General features: G+C 36.9%; 1 protein-coding gene across 1 annotated transcript; it reads right to left on the bottom strand.

Moving 5' to 3' along the window:
* Nucleotides 1-15334: 15334 nt before the first annotated feature.
* Nucleotides 15335-23259, bottom strand: LOC117331924 (vacuolar fusion protein MON1 homolog A-like). The gene is made up of 7 exons (XM_033890914.1): nt 22943-23259; nt 20920-21089; nt 19436-19874; nt 18061-18236; nt 16627-16747; nt 16061-16342; nt 15335-15523 (listed from the first exon to the last, which is right to left on the bottom strand). Exons 1-7 carry the CDS (start codon nt 23228-23230, stop codon nt 15383-15385), a joined length of 1617 nt encoding a protein of 538 aa, XP_033746805.1. The 5' UTR covers nt 23231-23259; the 3' UTR covers nt 15335-15382.
* Between the last annotated feature and the right edge of the window lie 380 nt (nt 23260-23639).

Genomic DNA, 23639 nt, shown 5'->3' with positions numbered 1-23639 from the left:
AGTATCACAGTGAACACTACAAATGTCATACAGGAGCCATTATCACAATGAACACTACAAATGTCATACAGGAGTCAGTATCACAATGAACACTACAAATGTCATACATGAGTCAGTATCACAATGAACACTACAAATGTCATACAGAAGCCAGTATCACAATGAACACTACAAATGTCATACAGGAGTCAGTATCACAATGAACACTACAAATGTCATACAGGAGCCAGTATCACAGTGAACACTACAAATGTCATACAGGAGTCAGTATCACAATGAACACTACAAATGTCATACAGGAGCCAGTATCACAGTGAACACTACAAATGTCATACAGGAGCCAGTATCACAGTGAACACTACAAATGTCATACAGGAGCCAGTATCACTGTGAACACTACAAATGTCATACAGGAGCCAGTATCACAGTGAACACTACAAATGTCATACATGAGTCAGTATCACAATGAACACTACAAATGTCATACAGGAGCCAGTATCACTGTGAACACTACAAATGTCATACAGGAGTCATCATAGTGAACACTACAAATGTCATACAGGAGTCAGTATCACAATGAACACTACAAATGTCATACATGAGCCAGTATCACAGTGAACACTACAAATGTCATACAGGAGTCAGTATCACAATGAACACTACAAATGTCATACAGGAGCCAGTATCACAGTGAACACTACAAATGTCATACAGGAGCCAGTATCACAGTGAACACTACAGATGTCATACAGGAGCCAGTATCACTGTGAACACTACAAATGTCATACAGGAGTCAGTATCACAGTGAACACTACAAATGTCATACAGGAGTCAGTATCACAGTGAACACTACAAATGTCATACAGGAGTCAGTATCACAGTGAACACTACAAATGTCATACAGGAGCCAGTATCACAGTGAACACTACAAATGTCATACAGGAGTCAGTATCACAGTGAACACTACAAATGTCATACAGGAGTCATCATAGTGAACACTACAAATGTCATACAGGAGTCAGTATCACAGTGAACACTACAAATGTCATACAGGAGTCAGTATCACAGTGAACACTACAAATGTCATACAGGAGTCCGTATCACAATGAACACTACAAATGTCATACAGGAGCCAGTATCACGATGAACACTACAAATGTCATACAGGAGCCAGTATCACAGTGAACACTACAAATGTCATACAGGAGTCCGTATCACAATGAACACTACAAATGTCATACAGGAGTCCGTATCACAATGAACACTACACACTACAGATGTCATACAGGAGCCAGTATCACAATGAACACTACAAATGTCATACAGGAGCCAGTATCACAGTGAACACTACAAATGTCATACAGGAGCCAGTATCACAGTGAACACTACAAATGTCATACAGGAGCCAGTATCACTGTGAACACTACAAATGTCATACGGGAGTCAGTATCCCAATGAACACTACAAATGTCATACAGGAGCCAGTATCACAATGAACACTACAAATGTCATACAGGAGCCAGTATCACTGTGAACACTACAAATGTCATACGGGAGTCAGTATCCCAATGAACACTACAAATGTCATACAGGAGCCAGTATCACAATGAACACCACAAATGTCATACATGAGTCAGTATCACAATGAACACTACAAATGTCATACAGGAGCCAGTATCACAGTGAACACTACAGATGTCATACAGGAGCCAGTATCACAGTGAACACTACAAATGTCATACAGGAGTCAGTATCACAGTGAACACTACAAATGTCATACAGGAGTCATCATAGTGAACACTACAAATGTCATACAGGAGTCAGTATCACAGTGAACACTACAAATGTCATACAGGAGTCAGTATCACAGTGAACACTACAAATGTCATACAGGAGTCCGTATCACAATGAACACTACAAATGTCATACAGGAGTCATCATAGTGAACACTACAAATGTCATACAGGAGTCAGTATCACAGTGAACACTACAAATGTCATACAGGAGTCAGTATCACAATGAACACTACAAATGTCATACAGGAGCCAGTATCACAATGAACACTACAAATGTCATACAGGAGTCATCATAGTGAACACTACAAATGTCATACAGGAGTCAGTATCACAGTGAACACTACAAATGTCATACAGGAGTCAGTATCACAATGAACACTACAAATGTCATACAGGAGCCAGTATCACGATGAACACTACAAATGTCATACAGGAGCCAGTATCACAGTGAACACTACAAATGTCATACAGGAGTCCGTATCACAATGAACACTACAAATGTCATACAGGAGTCCGTATCACAATGAACACTACACACTACAGATGTCATACAGGAGCCAGTATCACAATGAACACTACAAATGTCATACAGGAGCCAGTATCACTGTGAACACTACAAATGTCATACAGGAGTCATCATAGTGAACACTACAAATGTCATACAGGAGTCAGTATCACAATGAACACTACAAATGTCATACATGAGCCAGTATCACAGTGAACACTACAAATGTCATACAGGAGTCAGTATCACAATGAACACTACAAATGTCATACAGGAGCCAGTATCACAGTGAACACTACAAATGTCATACAGGAGCCAGTATCACAGTGAACACTACAGATGTCATACAGGAGCCAGTATCACTGTGAACACTACAGATGTCATACAGGAGTCAGTATCACAGTGAACACTACAAATGTCATACAGGAGTCAGTATCACAGTGAACACTACAAATGTCATACAGGAGTCAGTATCACAGTGAACACTACAAATGTCATACAGGAGCCAGTATCACAGTGAACACTACAAATGTCATACAGGAGTCAGTATCACAGTGAACACTACAAATGTCATACAGGAGTCATCATAGTGAACACTACAAATGTCATACAGGAGTCAGTATCACAGTGAACACTACAAATGTCATACAGGAGTCAGTATCACAGTGAACACTACAAATGTCATACAGGAGTCCGTATCACAATGAACACTACAAATGTCATACAGGAGTCATCATAGTGAACACTACAAATGTCATACAGGAGTCAGTATCACAGTGAACACTACAAATGTCATACAGGAGTCAGTATCACAATGAACACTACAAATGTCATACAGGAGCCAGTATCACAATGAACACTACAAATGTCATACAGGAGTCATCATAGTGAACACTACAAATGTCATACAGGAGTCAGTATCACAGTGAACACTACAAATGTCATACAGGAGTCAGTATCACAATGAACACTACAAATGTCATACAGGAGCCAGTATCACAATGAACACTACAAATGTCATACAGGAGCCAGTATCACAGTGAACACTACAAATGTCATACAGGAGCCAGTATCACAGTGAACACTACAAATGTCATACAGGAGCCAGTATCACAGTGAACACTACAAATGTCATACAGGAGCCAGTATCACAATGAACACTACAAATGTCATACAGGAGTCCGTATCACAATGAACACTACAAATGTCATACAGGAGTCCGTATCACAATGAACACTACACACTACAGATGTCATACAGGAGCCAGTATCACAATGAACACTACAAATGTCATACAGGAGCCAGTATCACTGTGAACACTACAAGTGTCATACAGGAGCCAGTATCACAATGAACACTACAAATGTCGGACAGGAGCCAGTATCACAGTGAACACTACAAATGTCATACAGGAGCCAGTATCACAATGAACACTACAAATGTCATACATGAGTCAGTATCACAATGAACACTACAAATGTCATACAGGAGCCAGTATCACAGTGAACACTACAAATGTCATACATGAGTCAGTATCACAATGAACACTTCAAGTGTCATACAGGAGCCAGTATCACAATGAACACTACAAATGTCATACATGAGTCAGAATCACTGTGAACACTACAAATGTCAGACAGGAGCCAGTATCACAGTGAACACTACAAATGTCATACAGGAGCCATTATCACAATGAACACTACAAATGTCATACAGGAGTCAGTATCACAATGAACACTACAAATGTCATACATGAGTCAGTATCACAATGAACACTACAAATGTCATACAGAAGCCAGTATCACAATGAACACTACAAATGTCATACAGGAGTCAGTATCACAATGAACACTACAAATGTCATACAGGAGCCAGTATCACAGTGAACACTACAAATGTCATACAGGAGTCAGTATCACAATGAACACTACAAATGTCATACAGGAGCCAGTATCACAGTGAACACTACAAATGTCATACAGGAGCCAGTATCACAGTGAACACTACAAATGTCATACAGGAGCCAGTATCACAGTGAACACTACAAATGTCATACAGGAGCCAGTATCACAGTGAACACTACAAATGTCATACATGAGTCAGTATCACAATGAACACTACAAATGTCATACAGGAGCCAGTATCACTGTGAACACTACAAATGTCATACAGGAGTCATCATAGTGAACACTACAAATGTCATACAGGAGTCAGTATCACAATGAACACTACAAATGTCATACAGGAGCCAGTATCACAGTGAACACTACAAATGTCATACAGGAGTCAGTATCACAATGAACACTACAAATGTCATACAGGAGCCAGTATCACAGTGAACACTACAAATGTCATACAGGAGCCAGTATCACAGTGAACACTACAGATGTCATACAGGAGCCAGTATCACTGTGAACACTACAGATGTCATACAGGAGTCAGTATCACAGTGAACACTACAAATGTCATACAGGAGTCAGTATCACAGTGAACACTACAAATGTCATACAGGAGTCAGTATCACAGTGAACACTACAAATGTCATACAGGAGCCAGTATCACAGTGAACACTACAAATGTCATACAGGAGTCAGTATCACAGTGAACACTACAAATGTCATACAGGAGTCATCATAGTGAACACTACAAATGTCATACAGGAGTCAGTATCACAGTGAACACTACAAATGTCATACAGGAGTCAGTATCACAGTGAACACTACAAATGTCATACAGGAGTCCGTATCACAATGAACACTACAAATGTCATACAGGAGTCATCATAGTGAACACTACAAATGTCATACAGGAGTCAGTATCACAGTGAACACTACAAATGTCATACAGGAGTCAGTATCACAATGAACACTACAAATGTCATACAGGAGCCAGTATCACAATGAACACTACAAATGTCATACAGGAGTCATCATAGTGAACACTACAAATGTCATACAGGAGTCAGTATCACAGTGAACACTACAAATGTCATACAGGAGTCAGTATCACAATGAACACTACAAATGTCATACAGGAGCCAGTATCACGATGAACACTACAAATGTCATACAGGAGCCAGTATCACAGTGAACACTACAAATGTCATACAGGAGTCCGTATCACAATGAACACTACAAATGTCATACAGGAGTCCGTATCACAATGAACACTACACACTACAGATGTCATACAGGAGCCAGTATCACAATGAACACTACAAATGTCATACAGGAGCCAGTATCACTGTGAACACTACAAATGTCATACAGGAGCCAGTATCACAGTGAACACTACAAATGTCATACAGGAGCCAGTATCACTGTGAACACTACAAATGTCATACGGGAGTCAGTATCCCAATGAACACTACAAATGTCATACAGGAGCCAGTATCACAATGAACACCACAAATGTCATACATGAGTCAGTATCACAATGAACACTACAAATGTCATACAGGAGCCAGTATCACAGTGAACACTACAGATGTCATACAGGAGCCAGTATCACTGTGAACACTACAAATGTCATACATGAGTCAGTATCACAATGAACACTACAAATGTCATACAGGAGCCAGTATCACAGTGAACACTACAAATGTCATACAGGAGTCATCATAGTGAACACTACAAATGTCATACAGGAGCCAGAACCACAATGAACACTACAAATGTCATACAGGAGCCAGTATCACTGTGAACACTACAAATGTCATACGGGAGTCAGTATCCCAATGAACACTACAAATGTCATACAGGAGTCGGTATCACTGTGAACACTACAAATGTCATACAGGAGCCAGTATCACAATGAACACTACAAATGTCATGCGGGAGCCAGTATCACAATGAACACTACAAATGTCATACAGGAGTCATCATAGTGAACACTACAAATGTCATACAGGAGTCAGTATCACAGTGAACACTACAAATGTCATACAGGAGTCAGTATCACAATGAACACTACAAATGTCATACAGGAGCCAGTATCACAATGAACACTACAAATGTCATACAGGAGCCAGTATCACAGTGAACACTACAAATGTCATACAGGAGCCAGTATCACTGTGAACACTACAAATGTCATACAGGAGCCAGTATCACAGTGAACACTACAAATGTCATACAGGAGCCAGTATCACAATGAACACTACAAATGTCATACAGGAGTCCGTATCACAATGAACACTACAAATGTCATACAGGAGTCCGTATCACAATGAACACTACACACTACAGATGTCATACAGGAGCCAGTATCACAATGAACACTACAAATGTCATACAGGAGCCAGTATCACTGTGAACACTACAAGTGTCATACAGGAGCCAGTATCACAATGAACACTACAAATGTCAGACAGGAGCCAGTATCACAGTGAACACTACAAATGTCATACAGGAGCCAGTATCACAATGAACACTACAAATGTCATACATGAGTCAGTATCACAATGAACACTACAAATGTCATACAGGAGCCAGTATCACAGTGAACACTACAAATGTCATACATGAGTCAGTATCACAATGAACACTTCAAGTGTCATACAGGAGCCAGTATCACAATGAACACTACAAATGTCATACATGAGTCAGAATCACTGTGAACACTACAAATGTCAGACAGGAGCCAGTATCACAGTGAACACTACAAATGTCATACAGGAGCCATTATCACAATGAACACTACAAATGTCATACAGGAGTCAGTATCACAATGAACACTACAAATGTCATACATGAGTCAGTATCACAATGAACACTACAAATGTCATACAGAAGCCAGTATCACAATGAACACTACAAATGTCATACAGGAGTCAGTATCACAATGAACACTACAAATGTCATACAGGAGCCAGTATCACAGTGAACACTACAAATGTCATACAGGAGTCAGTATCACAATGAACACTACAAATGTCATACAGGAGCCAGTATCACAGTGAACACTACAAATGTCATACAGGAGCCAGTATCACAGTGAACACTACAAATGTCATACAGGAGCCAGTATCACTGTGAACACTACAGATGTCATACAGGAGCCAGTATCACAGTGAACACTACAAATGTCATACATGAGTCAGTATCACAATGAACACTACAAATGTCATACAGGAGCCAGTATCACTGTGAACACTACAAATGTCATACAGGAGTCATCATAGTGAACACTACAAATGTCATACAGGAGTCAGTATCACAATGAACACTACAAATGTCATACATGAGCCAGTATCACAGTGAACACTACAAATGTCATACAGGAGTCAGTATCACAATGAACACTACAAATGTCATACAGGAGCCAGTATCACAGTGAACACTACAAATGTCATACAGGAGCCAGTATCACAGTGAACACTACAGATGTCATACAGGAGCCAGTATCACTGTGAACACTACAGATGTCATACAGGAGTCAGTATCACAGTGAACACTACAAATGTCATACAGGAGTCAGTATCACAGTGAACACTACAAATGTCATACAGGAGTCAGTATCACAGTGAACACTACAAATGTCATACAGGAGCCAGTATCACAGTGAACACTACAAATGTCATACAGGAGTCAGTATCACAGTGAACACTACAAATGTCATACAGGAGTCATCATAGTGAACACTACAAATGTCATACAGGAGTCAGTATCACAGTGAACACTACAAATGTCATACAGGAGTCAGTATCACAGTGAACACTACAAATGTCATACAGGAGTCCGTATCACAATGAACACTACAAATGTCATACAGGAGCCAGTATCACGATGAACACTACAAATGTCATACAGGAGCCAGTATCACAGTGAACACTACAAATGTCATACAGGAGTCCGTATCACAATGAACACTACAAATGTCATACAGGAGTCCGTATCACAATGAACACTACACACTACAGATGTCATACAGGAGCCAGTATCACAATGAACACTACAAATGTCATACAGGAGCCAGTATCACTGTGAACACTACAAATGTCATACAGGAGCCAGTATCACAATGAACACTACAAATGTCATACAGGAGCCAGTATCACTGTGAACACTACAAATGTCATACGGGAGTCAGTATCCCAATGAACACTACAAATGTCATACAGGAGCCAGTATCACAATGAACACTACAAATGTCTTACAGGAGCCAGTATCACTGTGAACACTACAAATGTCATACGGGAGTCAGTATCCCAATGAACACTACAAATGTCATACAGGAGCCAGTATCACAATGAACACCACAAATGTCATACATGAGTCAGTATCACAATGAACACTACAAATGTCATACAGGAGCCAGTATCACAGTGAACACTACAGATGTCATACAGGAGCCAGTATCACAGTGAACACTACAAATGTCATACAGGAGTCAGTATCACAGTGAACACTACAAATGTCATACAGGAGTCATCATAGTGAACACTACAAATGTCATACAGGAGTCAGTATCACAGTGAACACTACAAATGTCATACAGGAGTCAGTATCACAGTGAACACTACAAATGTCATACAGGAGTCCGTATCACAATGAACACTACAAATGTCATACAGGAGTCATCATAGTGAACACTACAAATGTCATACAGGAGTCAGTATCACAGTGAACACTACAAATGTCATACAGGAGTCAGTATCACAATGAACACTACAAATGTCATACAGGAGCCAGTATCACAGTGAACACTACAAATGTCATACAGGAGTCATCATAGTGAACACTACAAATGTCATACAGGAGTCAGTATCACAGTGAACACTACAAATGTCATACAGGAGTCAGTATCACAATGAACACTACAAATGTCATACAGGAGCCAGTATCACGATGAACACTACAAATGTCATACAGGAGCCAGTATCACAGTGAACACTACAAATGTCATACAGGAGTCAGTATCACAATGAACACTACAAATGTCATACAGGAGTCCGTATCACAATGAACACTACACACTACAGATGTCATACAGGAGCCAGTATCACAATGAACACTACAAATGTCATACAGGAGCCAGTATCACTGTGAACACTACAAATGTCATACAGGAGCCAGTATCACAATGAACACTACAAATGTCTTACAGGAGCCAGTATCACTGTGAACACTACAAATGTCATACGGGAGTCAGTATCCCAATGAACACTACAAATGTCATACAGGAGCCAGTATCACAATGAACACCACAAATGTCATACATGAGTCAGTATCACAATGAACACTACAAATGTCATACAGGAGCCAGTATCACAGTGAACACTACAGATGTCATACAGGAGCCAGTATCACTGTGAACACTACAAATGTCATACATGAGTCAGTATCACAATGAACACTACAAATGTCATACAGGAGCCAGTATCACAGTGAACACTACAAATGTCATACAGGAGTCATCATAGTGAACACTACAAATGTCATACAGGAGCCAGAACCACAATGAACACTACAAATGTCATACAGGAGCCAGTATCACTGTGAACACTACAAATGTCATACGGGAGTCAGTATCCCAATGAACACTACAAATGTCATACAGAAGCCAGTATCACTGTGAATATTACAAATGTCATAGAGGAGCCAGTGTCACAGTGAACACTACAAATGTCATACAGGAGTCGGTATCACTGTGAACACTACAAATGTCATACAGGAGCCAGTATCACAATGAACACTACAAATGTCATGCGGGAGCCAGTATCACAATGAACACCACAAGTTGTTTGAGATTTGGCAGTGGATACAAGTTTGTGTGGAGGGATCAAACCACACCTATACAATCAAATGTTCAAGATGAAATTATTTACTCCAGATTTCTTTGTACTCTATTGATATACAGATTATATTAAAATTTACTGACTGTGTCAAAAATGAAATGGGATTATTTGAATGGTATGATGAAGTAACTTCACAAAATAGGTATAAACACAGTAAAATATATATTTGATTATTATGGGACTGATATTCATAATGTGATTATAATGTTTATGATCAAATATTCATCATTTTTGTTATTTGTTGTACGTTATGATGAATGTTTGATAATAAATGTTAGAAATCATATAATGAACATTCGAAGGCATAGATTATATGATTAGGGACATTAAATTATGATAGTAGAGCAGTCTGATTATTGAAGACTTTAATCACAACTGTACATATATTGTATAATATGTAAAATGGTGTTGATATGTTTGTACAGATAAAGGTTCTTGGTTATTTGATGTAATCATACTGTTATCTCACCGTGATATGATATATAAATTATTTGTGAAGGACAGCTGTTTATAAAACATTTCCTGTACATGACCTGCCTTACCTAACAATGATATTATCATGTTATATTTTGTCAATTTTGTTAATTTATACAATGCATGTTTTCCTATACTGTTATATTCCTGGGATTTCTGGATTATGGGTTGATGTTACAGTTATATAATAGTAAAGTATTTGACCAACTTATTTCTACTAACAGGTGCATCTCAACGGTCATTTTTTGATAAGTTTGCCAAGATTGATTCATATGGTAAAAAAATGTAACGAATATTGTATAAATACATTGTACTCCCATAGACAAATATAATTATTTACAGAAGTTTGTATATTTTTCACATGATAATTGTGGCATGTAATTCATGTTTCAGCTATCTTTCAGTATTTTAATTACTGAAATCTGAACATTAAGACAATGTATCATGTTTTTTTTCAGTTTTTTTTTCTAACAAGAGTAACATCACCCACCACATTTGCTTAGCTTATAGCCAAGTAGACCCCTATTGGCCCTGTCCCTCGGGCCGGGGGAGGGGGGAGGGGTTAGTAGACAATTAAGTCACACCCACTTAGTATTGGTAACATCATTGATCAACATCGTGGAAATGCTTCACTAATGTGCGAATGAATCAAACGCAGCGAGGCAATGATTGCGAACAATTGTGTTACTATGACGTCATTTTGGCACTATGTTGATCATCGTCACGACTTTGTACTGTGTGTCAGATTGTTTGCAATTTAATCACAGAAAGGAAGTTGATTTTTAAATTGTATTCCTTCAAATGAACATACAAGGAAATGGATGAAAATAAAGAATGTATTTATTAAAGAAAGGCAAGAGTTTAACATAGTAAATGTATATATTAAACGCTTGTGAGATTGTATTGTATCTAACCGGTGCCATTCTATATCTGTCCCCCAGATTGCATTTATATTGACAATAAAAACGATCTAACAGACATTTAATTGTTAAATAATGGATTGTATATAAAAACCTACTTTAATACAATTTCTCAACACCCAGGCTGCACTTGTTGGGTCATGTGGGATGTTGCTATGGATCAAGGGTAATTCTTTTAAAACTTTCAAGAAATGTACAGTTCATATATTTTAATGCTGTCCGACAGAAACAGTATGGTGCTATGTATAAATGCTAATCAGATTATTCTATAGTTACATTAGTAACTGTATATACATGTAGTTTTATATTGGGGGTCTGGTAAAGTTCTTTCCAAGTCTACCAAATGAAGGTATTATCAGTAGGATTAATTTTAATCTAAACATTGTAGCGTACCAATATATGACCAAAATTGTACTTAATATTCCGTTGTCCAATATATATCTGATTTCAGCTTATATCAACAAATTTCAAAACCATATAATACAGCGTAGTGAAATCACTGTATAACAAGATCCAGAAACCTATTCTATGTTAAGATATTGGAAGTGTTCACCAGTTGTTTATTGCTAGAAGTTGGAGACAAAAAATATATGGAAAAAAAACCAGAAATTAACATAATACACTTAAAATTAAATTACTCTTCACACACTGGTACGTTGTGTCTGTGTTTCTGGTAGAGGAAAATAACTATTAATCAATAAAATGACTGAGGAAATTTTTAATTTAACACCTGTTTTTGTGTTGTTTTTATTTGGGGGTGGGGGGGGGGGGGGGGGGGGGGGGGTGGTTAGGGTATAGTTTCACATGGTATGTGGGCAGTTCACCAGTTTCCAATAAATATCTCAAGTGATAACCAATTAATCAACTTCAGACCAATCAATAGCAAACAGACCCTTCAAATTTTAGAAGACTTGGTTGCAGAGCTAAACCCTTGAATTCTGAAAAAGTATAACATACTGCAGTTGTTGGTAATTAGAAGACCTGTTCTAGATATATAAATTCCCTTGCTTACTGTCAGATATCTTTCCTCACCACAATGGGGGCAGCTCATTATAGTTCATATTTTATAAGGCAATTGGAATTATATACTCTTACTTTTATACATTTGAAAAGACATATTTTAAACAAACTCAATATTCTTGTTCAGTAATTTTGTTGAAATATTCTACTCAAGTTTATACAGGCTTTATTTTAAGCTGCCTTAATTTGAATTCCTATCTCCATATCCTACCTGTTATAGAGGAAACATTTCATTACGAAGGTCCAAACATGTAAGTCAGAGAAATCTACGTTTGGTACATGTGTCGCATAAACTTTCTAATATGTACTTGTGAATAGTGAAGTTCCTACCAAGCATGGTACAGAATAGATATACTGTGAAAACAAGTTTTGCCAAAAGAATGCTTAAGGTCAATCAGTGATTAGACTAATGTTTTGCAGGAAGACACTTCAAGATCACCTGCATATGATATGCTATTCAAAACATTAGATTTTTTCTGGGCTCATAGAAATTTCATGGGTCAAAGGTCACAGGGTGTAAAATGCAAGTTTCATTTTTTCGGGCCAATACATATTCAATGTTTTAGTAAAAATGATATTTTTGAAGTTTCTGTTAAGTACGTGTCAGGTTTAGAGACCGAAGTTGACAAAAAAGTAAAAAAATAACTGAAAAAGTAGGTCACAGTGACCTTATTTTATTTCCAAAAATCACCCAGTAGTACAACTGTTCAACAGTAATCCTGCCCCGGATTGGGATCAAAACTATATTTCAAGTTGATGTCCCTCCAGAGCCCCAGATGTGGCCCCAAACGGTTTACCTAGTGCATTTTCTAAATAAATCAACTTCATTCGTGAGACCACAAGTGTAATTTCAATCAAACAAGGTAGCAATGATCCTTGGAGGGCGATGCTGTGAGCATATACCCGATAATCTAGTTTAGCCCAACTTTGAAGTATCTTCCTGCAAAATATTAGCTTTATCACTGATTGGCCGCAGAAAGGCCCAAATTGGCACCCCTCCTTTAGCCACACATCAATCTAAAAGAATTTCCTTTTGGAATTTCTATAGGAGAGTATCATTATAGTATTCTTATTCTTGCACATGACACCATCCTCTGTCAATGTTAACACACAAAATTCTGAGAAACCATGTAAAGAGTATGGGAAATGTTCTCAGGAAATGAAAAAAAATGCAAGGAAGGACAGACATCATGACTAGATATTAATGTCTCTTCAAAGTCAGGGAATACATGTAAAATAAAGAAACAAGCAAGTTTTTTGATATTTTTTTTATTATTATTATAGATTGCTTTTCATATGACAATCACGATACAAATATTAGGTTTTATACATTAATAAATAGCTTAACACTTTTAAATAAATTATTTTGTTTTAAATGACATTCAAATCGCCTGATTTCAAATGCATTTTAACCCTCAGTAATTAAAAAAAAACAAGAAAAAAGTTTTGAGTAAAACATGGTAAGCGTCAGATAAAATCATTGACTTAGACTTTCAAAATTGACAAATGATAATATTTGATGAACAGCACTATATGTAGTAATATGATTGTATTGTATTCATTAGATATAAACTCTCATATCTAAACACCTGGTATCAAATTACCTCCAGACCTTGCCGATCAGCCTCTGCAACTATTTACTAATTCCTAGGCAAATTTTAGAGGTACATGATTTAAACTAGACACTGATAGATACACCAACATAAAACTTGTGAATATGAAAACATTTGATTCGATCATATATGGATCTTGACAAGAGTAAGTTTGACCCATGTTGGCCCTGCCCATCAGTCCCTAGGGTCAATAAGTGTAGCCATCCCATACTGATCCTATCAAGCTTGAATCATTTCCAATGGTAATTCAACAAATGATGCTTCAATAAACTATTTTAAATCTTACCCCCTTCCAAGGCCCAATGGTAATGAAATTCACAATTCAGCGAAATCGCCTTTCTATATATGGGTCTTGATATTTTTTTTATTTCGGCCAATTTGACACTTTTTGACCCACCCCTCAGGCACCTGGGTGGTGGGGACCATATAATTCATCATTTTGGTTTACCTATGGCCATGAAAGTTTTCTGCATAATTTCATTGAATCTGGTACAGGGGTTTCTGAGAAAATTTGAAAATGTAAATTGTTTACAGACGGCCGGCCCAAAAACCCATTCCACATGTACAGGCACCCTCCATTGTTACTGATGTAAAAATTTAATATGTCCTAAAACTTGATATGCAACTTCCTTGAAGAATTTAAACTAATTTAGACCATGACAAACATTGAAATAGGAAGAAATTCTTGACAAGTCAATCCTAATGTATAGGATCTAAAAGGAAAGATTTTGTGTAATCTTGAATAAATCATGTAAAATTGATTTGGAAGACAACCAATACTACATGACTGTGATTGTTAGATTCTATTTATATCATATAACTTTGAAAAACGGGCTACAAATGTATGTTCAATTCTTCTCTATATAGAAATGATTAATGGAAACACATTTATATTCCTCAGCCGATTCGTTATAAATGCATTCATGACATCACAACAGCGTCATTGCATATTTTTTTAGAATGGCAGTGTAGTATTACAAATTAAATGGTCAGTGTTAATAAATTGCTTAATGGCAAAGTGCAAGGCTATGTCTGATCATCATTTATCAAATGAATTGTTCTTCATTCTTTCACTGACAAAATAACTTTGTTCTAGATTGAACAGTGTCATATTTTTCATGAAAACTTTAGAAAATAGTCAGTAATAGACAATTGATGTGTTACAGATCCAGTGATGTCCTTGGCAATTTCACATCCAATATCATAAAAGGGCTGAACCATTTGTTCCTTTGTATCACAGTAAGCTTTGATTTTTTTCAAAATGTGACATGGTTTAATATAAACAGACGGTCTTCTTCCCTCTTCACCCAACGCAACAGCTTGTTGATAGCTTGAATGGCTGCCACTTTGGTTACTAGTGGTCCGAAAACTGCATACAGTTCAAAACTCTGCGTGACCTGGATATCAAACACAAAACTGATTATTCCATAACATTTCGGCCACCTGGTAACGTGTCGTATCAAACCAGCACACTTAAGTCAATACACTTAAAATAAACTACACTAATTATTTCTTGATAATGTAATGACAACTGATGTACTATGTCAAATGTACAGAGCTAATTGATAACTTTATAACGACCTGGTAGGATGCTGATTACTATGTCACCAGCAGTGACGTATATTTAGGTTAACAAAATGCCCAGTAGATTTTTGTTTCAAACAATTTTCATTCCAGTAATTATCAACTATGAAAGTTTTATCTAGTTTTGTATCTCATAATCTGCCTATTCACGTGTACATGAAACTACACACTCTTGGCCAGTTCCATCTCAAATACAGAAACTTCATAATTTTCTTTATGAATGGTTTTGATTTACATTTTCTTTTTTAGAAAGTTGTATGTTGCTTATAGTAAAATTACACATGCACCAATGATTCATCAAATAGCACTCTACTTAATGATAGTAAACTTGTAAAGAGAGAAGATATTACCCAGCCAAGAAGAGTCTCGTGTGGACCGACAGTGTAGAGTATTTTCAGTGGGCGGGCTGAGGTGTGTATTCTGTGGTGGAGGTAAAAGTACAACCCACACAGACGCTCTTGTTCTGTCTCTGAGAGATACGGTGCTTCTAGCTCCGGACTTGTGAATTGGGCCATGTGTCGGGACTTGTAGAGAAAATGTCGGAGGTCAGATATACCACACTGTTGTATACTGTAGCTTGTCTTCATCAGGGAGTCACTGATGGCCTTCAGAGCATTGTATTTCACCAGCCGCTGGGAAAATCAACATTTTAATCAATACTCTGGTAGGGGTTGGGGTAAGACATGAGTATATATCTATACAGAAATTTAGTTGAGATATTCCCTTGATTTTCCCTGTCTAAAATATTCAATTCACAATCTTCTAATGGAAATTCTGGATTCAACACTGTGAGGAGAACAAAATTACCCATATATTTTTTTCCTGTATTCATTTCTATTAACACTGATTGCTTTGAGTCTCATATTATGTACAGATATGAAATGAATTGATGTGTGGGAGACATGACACTTCCTACCTCCTTGATTTTGTTCCTGCACTCTGACAATGTGAAGAATGATTCTCGGTCAACAGACAGCAACAAGAGACAGGTTTCACACCGATCATCCAGGTAAGATATGTGAGCTTGTAGGAAACCGCTACAATTACAGGACAGCTCTTATACTACACATGTGTTTATAAAACATGTAATTATACTGTACAATGTAGACACATGTTGCAAAGTTATACTAAACAACACAATAATGCATCAATACATCAAATATAGGGTATACTAAAACATGTAATTTATAGTTGATTATAGAACATAATATTAGTAAAACTAAACAACACAATCATGTAATAATACATCATATATCAGAATACTTTATAGTTAATTGAACATGTGCACTACAAGTATACTAACATGAAATTAATAAGGCATCACAAACGATACAAATCCCTTCTCATGACAATGAAAAATCATTAGGGTATTAGGAGATGCTCCCTACCCGTGTATGTTTGTGTTTCTCGAAAACCTGAGAAACAAGCCAGTTAGTGCTGTTGTGGTTGTGTCCTTGGGCAAGACACTTTACCCTAATTTCTCAGGATGCATTGCAAAATGAATATCAAATTTTGCAAAATTACTTATTCTCGAAATTCAATTGGAGAAGCAATACATATATATCAATTTCTCAAAATCTAAGGTATCTGCAGGGTGTGCTGAGATGTCCATACTACCATGCAACTGTATTCTGGTTTGGTTGAAATAGCGTCGATCGATATCGGTACCTTTTGAGAATCTGAGCTAAACACAAAAAATCAAAAGTCCAGATTTCCAGCATCCCTAACTTCAAATGTCGCTGAACCATAAATTCTGGATGATGTTCCTTAAATGAAGGGTATGTTGAGATGTCTGGATGATGTTCCTTAAATGAAGGGTATGTTGAGATGTCTGGATGATGTTCCTTAAATGAAGGGTATGTTGAGATGTCTGGATGATGTTCCTTAAATGAAGGGTATGTTGAGATGTCTGCTATGTGACCTAACTATACACCAAGTTTTGTTAAAGATTGACATATTCTTTTTAAGCAATGGATCTAAACACAAAACTTGAAATGTTGTCATGACATTGCCTCCAGAAGATCGAGTAGCACCATAGTCTTGATAGAGGGATAATCATCGAACAAATGTAGTTACACTACACATGTACACAACACTGTACGTAACACCTGTACATAACACTTATTCACAACACATGTTATCATACAAACATAACTATACCCAGGTATATATACACCGTCTGTTTTTGGTGATCACCTGTAAAGAGTCATGGTCATTAATGTCATTAAATATTACCATTGCAGCTTCATAATGAAAAAGTACTGCTACTGGTACGTTCTTCAATGTGCTGAATAGGCTTTGTAATCACATAATATGTATCTTAAATTCATTTAAAAAGTATTCAACAAACCTGGAATCAAACTTGGGTAAACATATTGGAGTCCAAGACTCAGCTGCCTTGAAGGATTCAGATGCATTAACAAGGTTGATGATGAGGTGAAGATCCATTGGATGTAGGAAGTACTTCTTCATCCTCACAAGGGTAACAAGCTGGTTGTTGGCTAGGATAAGGGCAAACACCAAATCCTGTAGTGAAAAGGTCAAACATTGATCATAATAAAAATTTAATCTTAACTGATGTTTATCTGTTATGTACTTTTGGTTGAAAGAACTATTAATCGACACAAACTTTTATTTATACGTGGATGCATTTTGCCTTTATGCATGGACCCCCCAGACACACACCTATCTTTAGGGGATATGAAAAGTAACTGTGATCATTCAGTTCAGTATACATGTACTGTGAATGGAAAGAAATGTAACTAATGTTTAAGATAAATATGAAAGTACATAATGTACCAATACACCAAAAATATTACTGCAAATGACCACATTCTCAAAGTCACATTCACAGAAGATTACAAAATAACTAAAGCAGCATTGATTAACAAGAGGTCCATGGGCCTTAAGGATAACCTGAGTTTTGATATACTTTGGCAGATTTGATTCCTGTGACCTTTAATTTGAGGACAGTGTGTTCACCCCAGTATGCATTCATTCATTTGAACAATGTTGATAGCCCTTCCCCAAGTATGCTTTAGGGCAATATCAGGTCTCTAGTTATAGGCATCTTGAATTGGCTATTGAGAAGAAGCTGAAACTGTACGAGAGATTTTATACAAAAATTACCATGTATGAATGCATTAAAACATATCTAATGTGTAGTTTTTTATTACACTCTTCTTTTATGGAGGTTTCCACCTACCATCTAGGTGGTGTATTGTTGGGAGGTTGGGGTTGGAACTGGAGGTTGAAACACTCTACATGTGTTACAGCATTAATTCTGCAACGATCTGTGCACACATCAAGAATAAGGGCATCTATATCAAAGGAATGTGCATGTTCTTGTTGTCCCCACTCTTAATATTACATGTATATAAATAAATACTACACACAGATTCAGCAATATTTTTCATCATTTGTGATAAGCATTCTCTGAAACAAATTCAAGTTGATGGTCGAACCGTTACATTTTTAAAGATGCCATCTGTATCACATTAGCTCGATAAAAGGTGTAGAGAACTGTGCGAGTCACGACTTACCCAGGTAGATGAGGCTAACCTGGGCATAAATCAACCCGAAACCTTGGGTCAAATATGCAACAATAATTCAATTTGATGCACGTCTTTTGCATGCTGTGTGCCAAGCTCACATTTCACGTTCTGATCATCAGTGTATATTAGGCCTAAGTCAAACTACTAACTACTGTTTTACTTGATTCTTACCTTCACTTTTGCATTCTGCGCAATAGCCTGAGCTATGTTGTCCCTGACTTGGCTGTCTAACGGTAAACAACGAACGGCTCCTAACAACATTCCTGGTTCTGTGTCCATCATATTTAACAAATTGTCTAGAAACTTTTCTGCACCTGTCAAAAGTCTTCGTAAATCATAGTTCCTTCTCTGTTTAAATATTCTATGTAGTGTACTAAACGTAAGTACACTGAGGATTTGATTGTACACGTAGGACAGGTGAAGGAGAAGCTGTTGGGCTGACTCTGCACCATGAGACACACACACTAAAATTAAATGTTCTCGGATCAGGAAGACAAATTTATGATCACCAGCAACTATAAATCGCACCACATCTTTAGAATCATGAACAAATGAAACTAAAGCTGACATAACTCCCATTACTGTTACCAGTTTGTCCTCATTACCAAACCTGAAAAAGAGAATTTTATCATATTAGGTATTCTAAAATCAACAACTCTCTTGTAGGTCAACCTGATACACAATTAACACCATAACTTGTATCAATACTGAAAATTGACTTTTTATCACTTCAGATCAGAATTATAAATTCTAAAATCAATACTTGAATGCAAATTAATAATAAACAGTTAGACATCACATAAATGTGTATATTATTATGTAACTGCTATATTTAAAAAGATTTAAAAAACTTTTAATTCAATGGTCCTTGAAAACATCCTTTTACCCTTGTTTCCATGCCATGACAACAGATTGGTGACAAATGAACAAATGAACATTGAAGAAGAATTAAACATCACATTACAGAGGTGGTTTCAAGTTGTTTAATAGAGTTATTCATTTATAAATCTGTTAACGTCAAATGAAACATACTTCTGTAATTTTTAGCAAAATAAACCAAAAAAATTCACTAATTACACTCTGTTTTATTGATTTAAGTAGAGTGATCAGAAAACATTTAGACTAACCTCCAATATGTGACGTTATCTATACCTGAATTTATATCTAATAATCTATTTTATTACATTTTTACCAGTGAAATATCAAAAATTATTCATTTTATAAAAGTGATATTTATCACTAGTGAAAAATATCACTTTTGCTGATTTGACCAATCAAATTAATGATGAGAAAATACCAAAATAATTAACCAATCAGAAAGCCCGACATATATCTCAGCACCTGGACAGGGGGAACTACATTTTTTGCTTACAAATGATCGCTGTAGGCCTAGTTAGCATACGGGGTAGGTTTTTCGTTGATAAAAAATGTAATAAACAGAATATCTAACAGTGTTTTCAGTAATACCAAATATATTTCACGAGTGGGGCTAATATTTTGATATTTTTCACGAGTGCTGCGCACTCGTGAAAAATATCAAAATATTAGCCCCACTCGTGAAATATATTTGGTATTACTGAAGACACTGTTAGATATCCTCTATGCATTTCATTGTAACAAACTCAATAAAGAGTGATCTACAATATCATAAATACCTTGTATACACAGGTTTGCCAGCTTCACTTAAGATAAACACATGTTTTTTTCGTTGTCGCCATTCTTGTGTATCAACTTCATCAATTTCCTCGAAATCTTCTGAACTCACTTCCGGATGCTGTAACTTGGAAACTTCCCCCAAGGCTTGGGAGAGCTCTTTTGTTGAAATCTGAAAATAATTTTCAAAAATGTTTATACAGTGTACTTGAAAACAAATCATTTGTCTTTGAATTTAAAACCAAGTTGATCTTGGCACCCACCATCAAATGACATTTATTGGATCTCCGTAAGACTGACCTTTTCTCTTCTTCCTCTTAATCATTTGAAAACAAGCTGAACCTGATTAAGTCAGATAAAGATCTATCAATGCAGGAACTCTGAGATGTTTGCTTTTTGTTTGCTGGATTTATCCAGGGTCGTGTTATGGCAGGGTTTCCTTGTACATGTAGTAGTTATTGACTACTTCATTAAAGAACATAGAGGAGGCCTGTCGCATGGCATCCAGAGAAATTAGGGTAATGTGTCTTGCCAAAGGACACAACCACGACAGCACAGACTGGCCTATTGTTAGTTCCCTGTGAAACACTAACCAACACGGATAAGGATTGTCGGACCTTGGCTCTTCACATGAGGTTATGTGGTCAGCGCTCTAACTGCCTGAGAGACCATGTCCCCTTTCCGAGAAATAACAATAATAATCTTAAACAAAATTCAAAACGGCTGCCTTGTCTGCCATCTTGTTTTCAGATCAGTCTCAAATACAACATGCACAACCATACAAAATGCACAACCAAGGACCTTGGGGAACCTACAGGTGAACTTTGAGAAAGATCCATGAAGACCTTTCTGAGAAATAGTGATAACAAATTTCACCTCTCAAAATTCAAGATAATCGACAAGCATACTGAGTTTTGTTAAAGCTATATATGTCTGGATCCCCTACAGGCAACCAACTGGCTATCATAGTGTCTGAAGCTTGATCCAATCCCTCAAGAAATGAAGTCGCTAGAGTGCTGACAAAGGATTTTCTAAAAATAGTAACAATAACCTTGCACTTGACCCAACAACCCTGAAACTTGAATTTGCCAAGATATTATGGTCCTTAATAGTTGTGAAGTTTGACAAAAATCCTTAAAGGCAAGAAGCAACTTAAGAGTGCTGTCAAGCTTCAGTGTCACATACATATGTACAAGACAGACAGAGAGGAAACATTTAGTCTACTGGTTTCACCAATAGGAGACAAATAAAGTAGGGATTGATTTCATAATGATAACAAATGGAATGTCAATGCCATGGTAACAGATCACCCTGGCACTTGAGACATCTCATCACTTTTTTTTTTTTAAATAAAGCAATTAGTGTGTTAATTTCTATTCAATTATCATGCACAGTTGTGAATACAAAAATAAAACACAGAAATCTTGTTAGGCCAGATGTTAATAAGCGAGGGTCAATACAGATGGAATTGAACACCAATAAGGGATATAAAATCAGTGTTTTAGGGTAAATCTCATGTATCCATATATGTAAGGTAGGTGTTATGTCACGCCCGATTTTTTTTGTTTTTACACCAAAATCTCAGCGATACCAAATGGTGTGGAGAATTCCACGTTTTCATAGTGGTGCACTTTGGCCCTACACCAGACATGGTGTTAGGGCCCCTACACCAGACATACACCAGACATGGTGTTAGGGCCATAGGAAACTTGGTCTATTATAGTAGTAGAAAAGGAAAAGTAGTCAAAAGTGACAAATGCTATTCCTCTACAACAGTAGCTATAAAGCTACATTTAAATATTCCTGGTTCTATATATAGATATATGCTGCTTGAATTTCGTGTAGTACATGCATCTTGCGACATTTTCTCTTTAAAATGACAAAACATGCATCCAATAAGAAATAGGAAATGAAAAAGATTTTGTGAATCTATGCGTGTTTATTAACTGTTTGGGTCTACTGTCCAATCTTCCAGGTATGTCTGAGTGAACTGATTGCAGTGAGAAATAAAATGTCCACCAATACCTCTGTGTGATCCTCACTTGACTCCTCTCCCGTCGACACGTCGCTTGCGGAACCGACACCCACCCTCTGCTCATCGTCGCCGTCGTGGGATCCCTGTCGCACGATATCATGGATGTATCCGCTTGGATGACTGTCATAGTCTGGATTGACAAGATCTTCATAATCGATGTTCACAAAAGTATCAGTAACAGCTTGATTGGCGTCCGCTGGTGGGTCTGGTTCTATGAAATCATCTTGATCGGATTCTGAAGTAGGCAGGTGATCCGCCTCTTTCTTCTTCTCTGCCATTTTTCGGTCTACAATCACTGTCAAATCAACGCTCTATTGTAAAACGTCTGAACCATTTCCACCAAACATATTACTGACTAAGATAAGAGACGTCGACATTCTAATTTTACAATTTTAGGAATAACAGATACAAAATTAAAACGAAACACATGATTACACCCTGGAAATGGATTTTGGTATATTATCACATTCACTGCTATTTTATACCATATGCATTTTTTGCCCATTTAATTCAGGTCTATACTGTACAGTATATGAATTAGAGATATCTTTATTTATTGACAAAATACTATTCAGTACAATCTACTTAAAAAGAGATTTTTGACCTAGGCCTAGCTGCAATAACAAAGAATAGATTTTGCAAGAAGGTCAAAACTTTTCTCAACGAAATACAACTTTATATCATGAT

Source organism: Pecten maximus, chromosome 7 (genome assembly GCF_902652985.1).
Source record: "Pecten maximus chromosome 7, xPecMax1.1, whole genome shotgun sequence".
Lineage (NCBI taxonomy): Eukaryota > Metazoa > Mollusca > Bivalvia > Pectinida > Pectinidae > Pecten > Pecten maximus.
Note: the sequence above shows the minus strand (reverse complement) of the source record. Positions and strands in the feature narration are given on the sequence as shown.

What these genes read in the sequence shown, in the direction of transcription:
- LOC117331924 (XM_033890914.1), bottom strand. Translation starts at nt 23,230, where the DNA reads ATGGCAGAGAAGAAGAAAGAGGCGGATCACCTGCCTACTTCAGAATCC. An exon ending in GGCAAACCTGTGTATACAAG is followed by an intron (nt 19,875 to 20,919) that starts GTATTTATGATA and finishes TCTCTTTTTCAG; the next exon opens with GTTTGGTAATGAGGACAAAC. An exon ending in GCAGGAACAAAATCAAGGAG is followed by an intron (nt 16,343 to 16,626) that starts GTAGGAAGTGTC and finishes TGATTTTCCCAG; the next exon opens with CGGCTGGTGAAATACAATGC.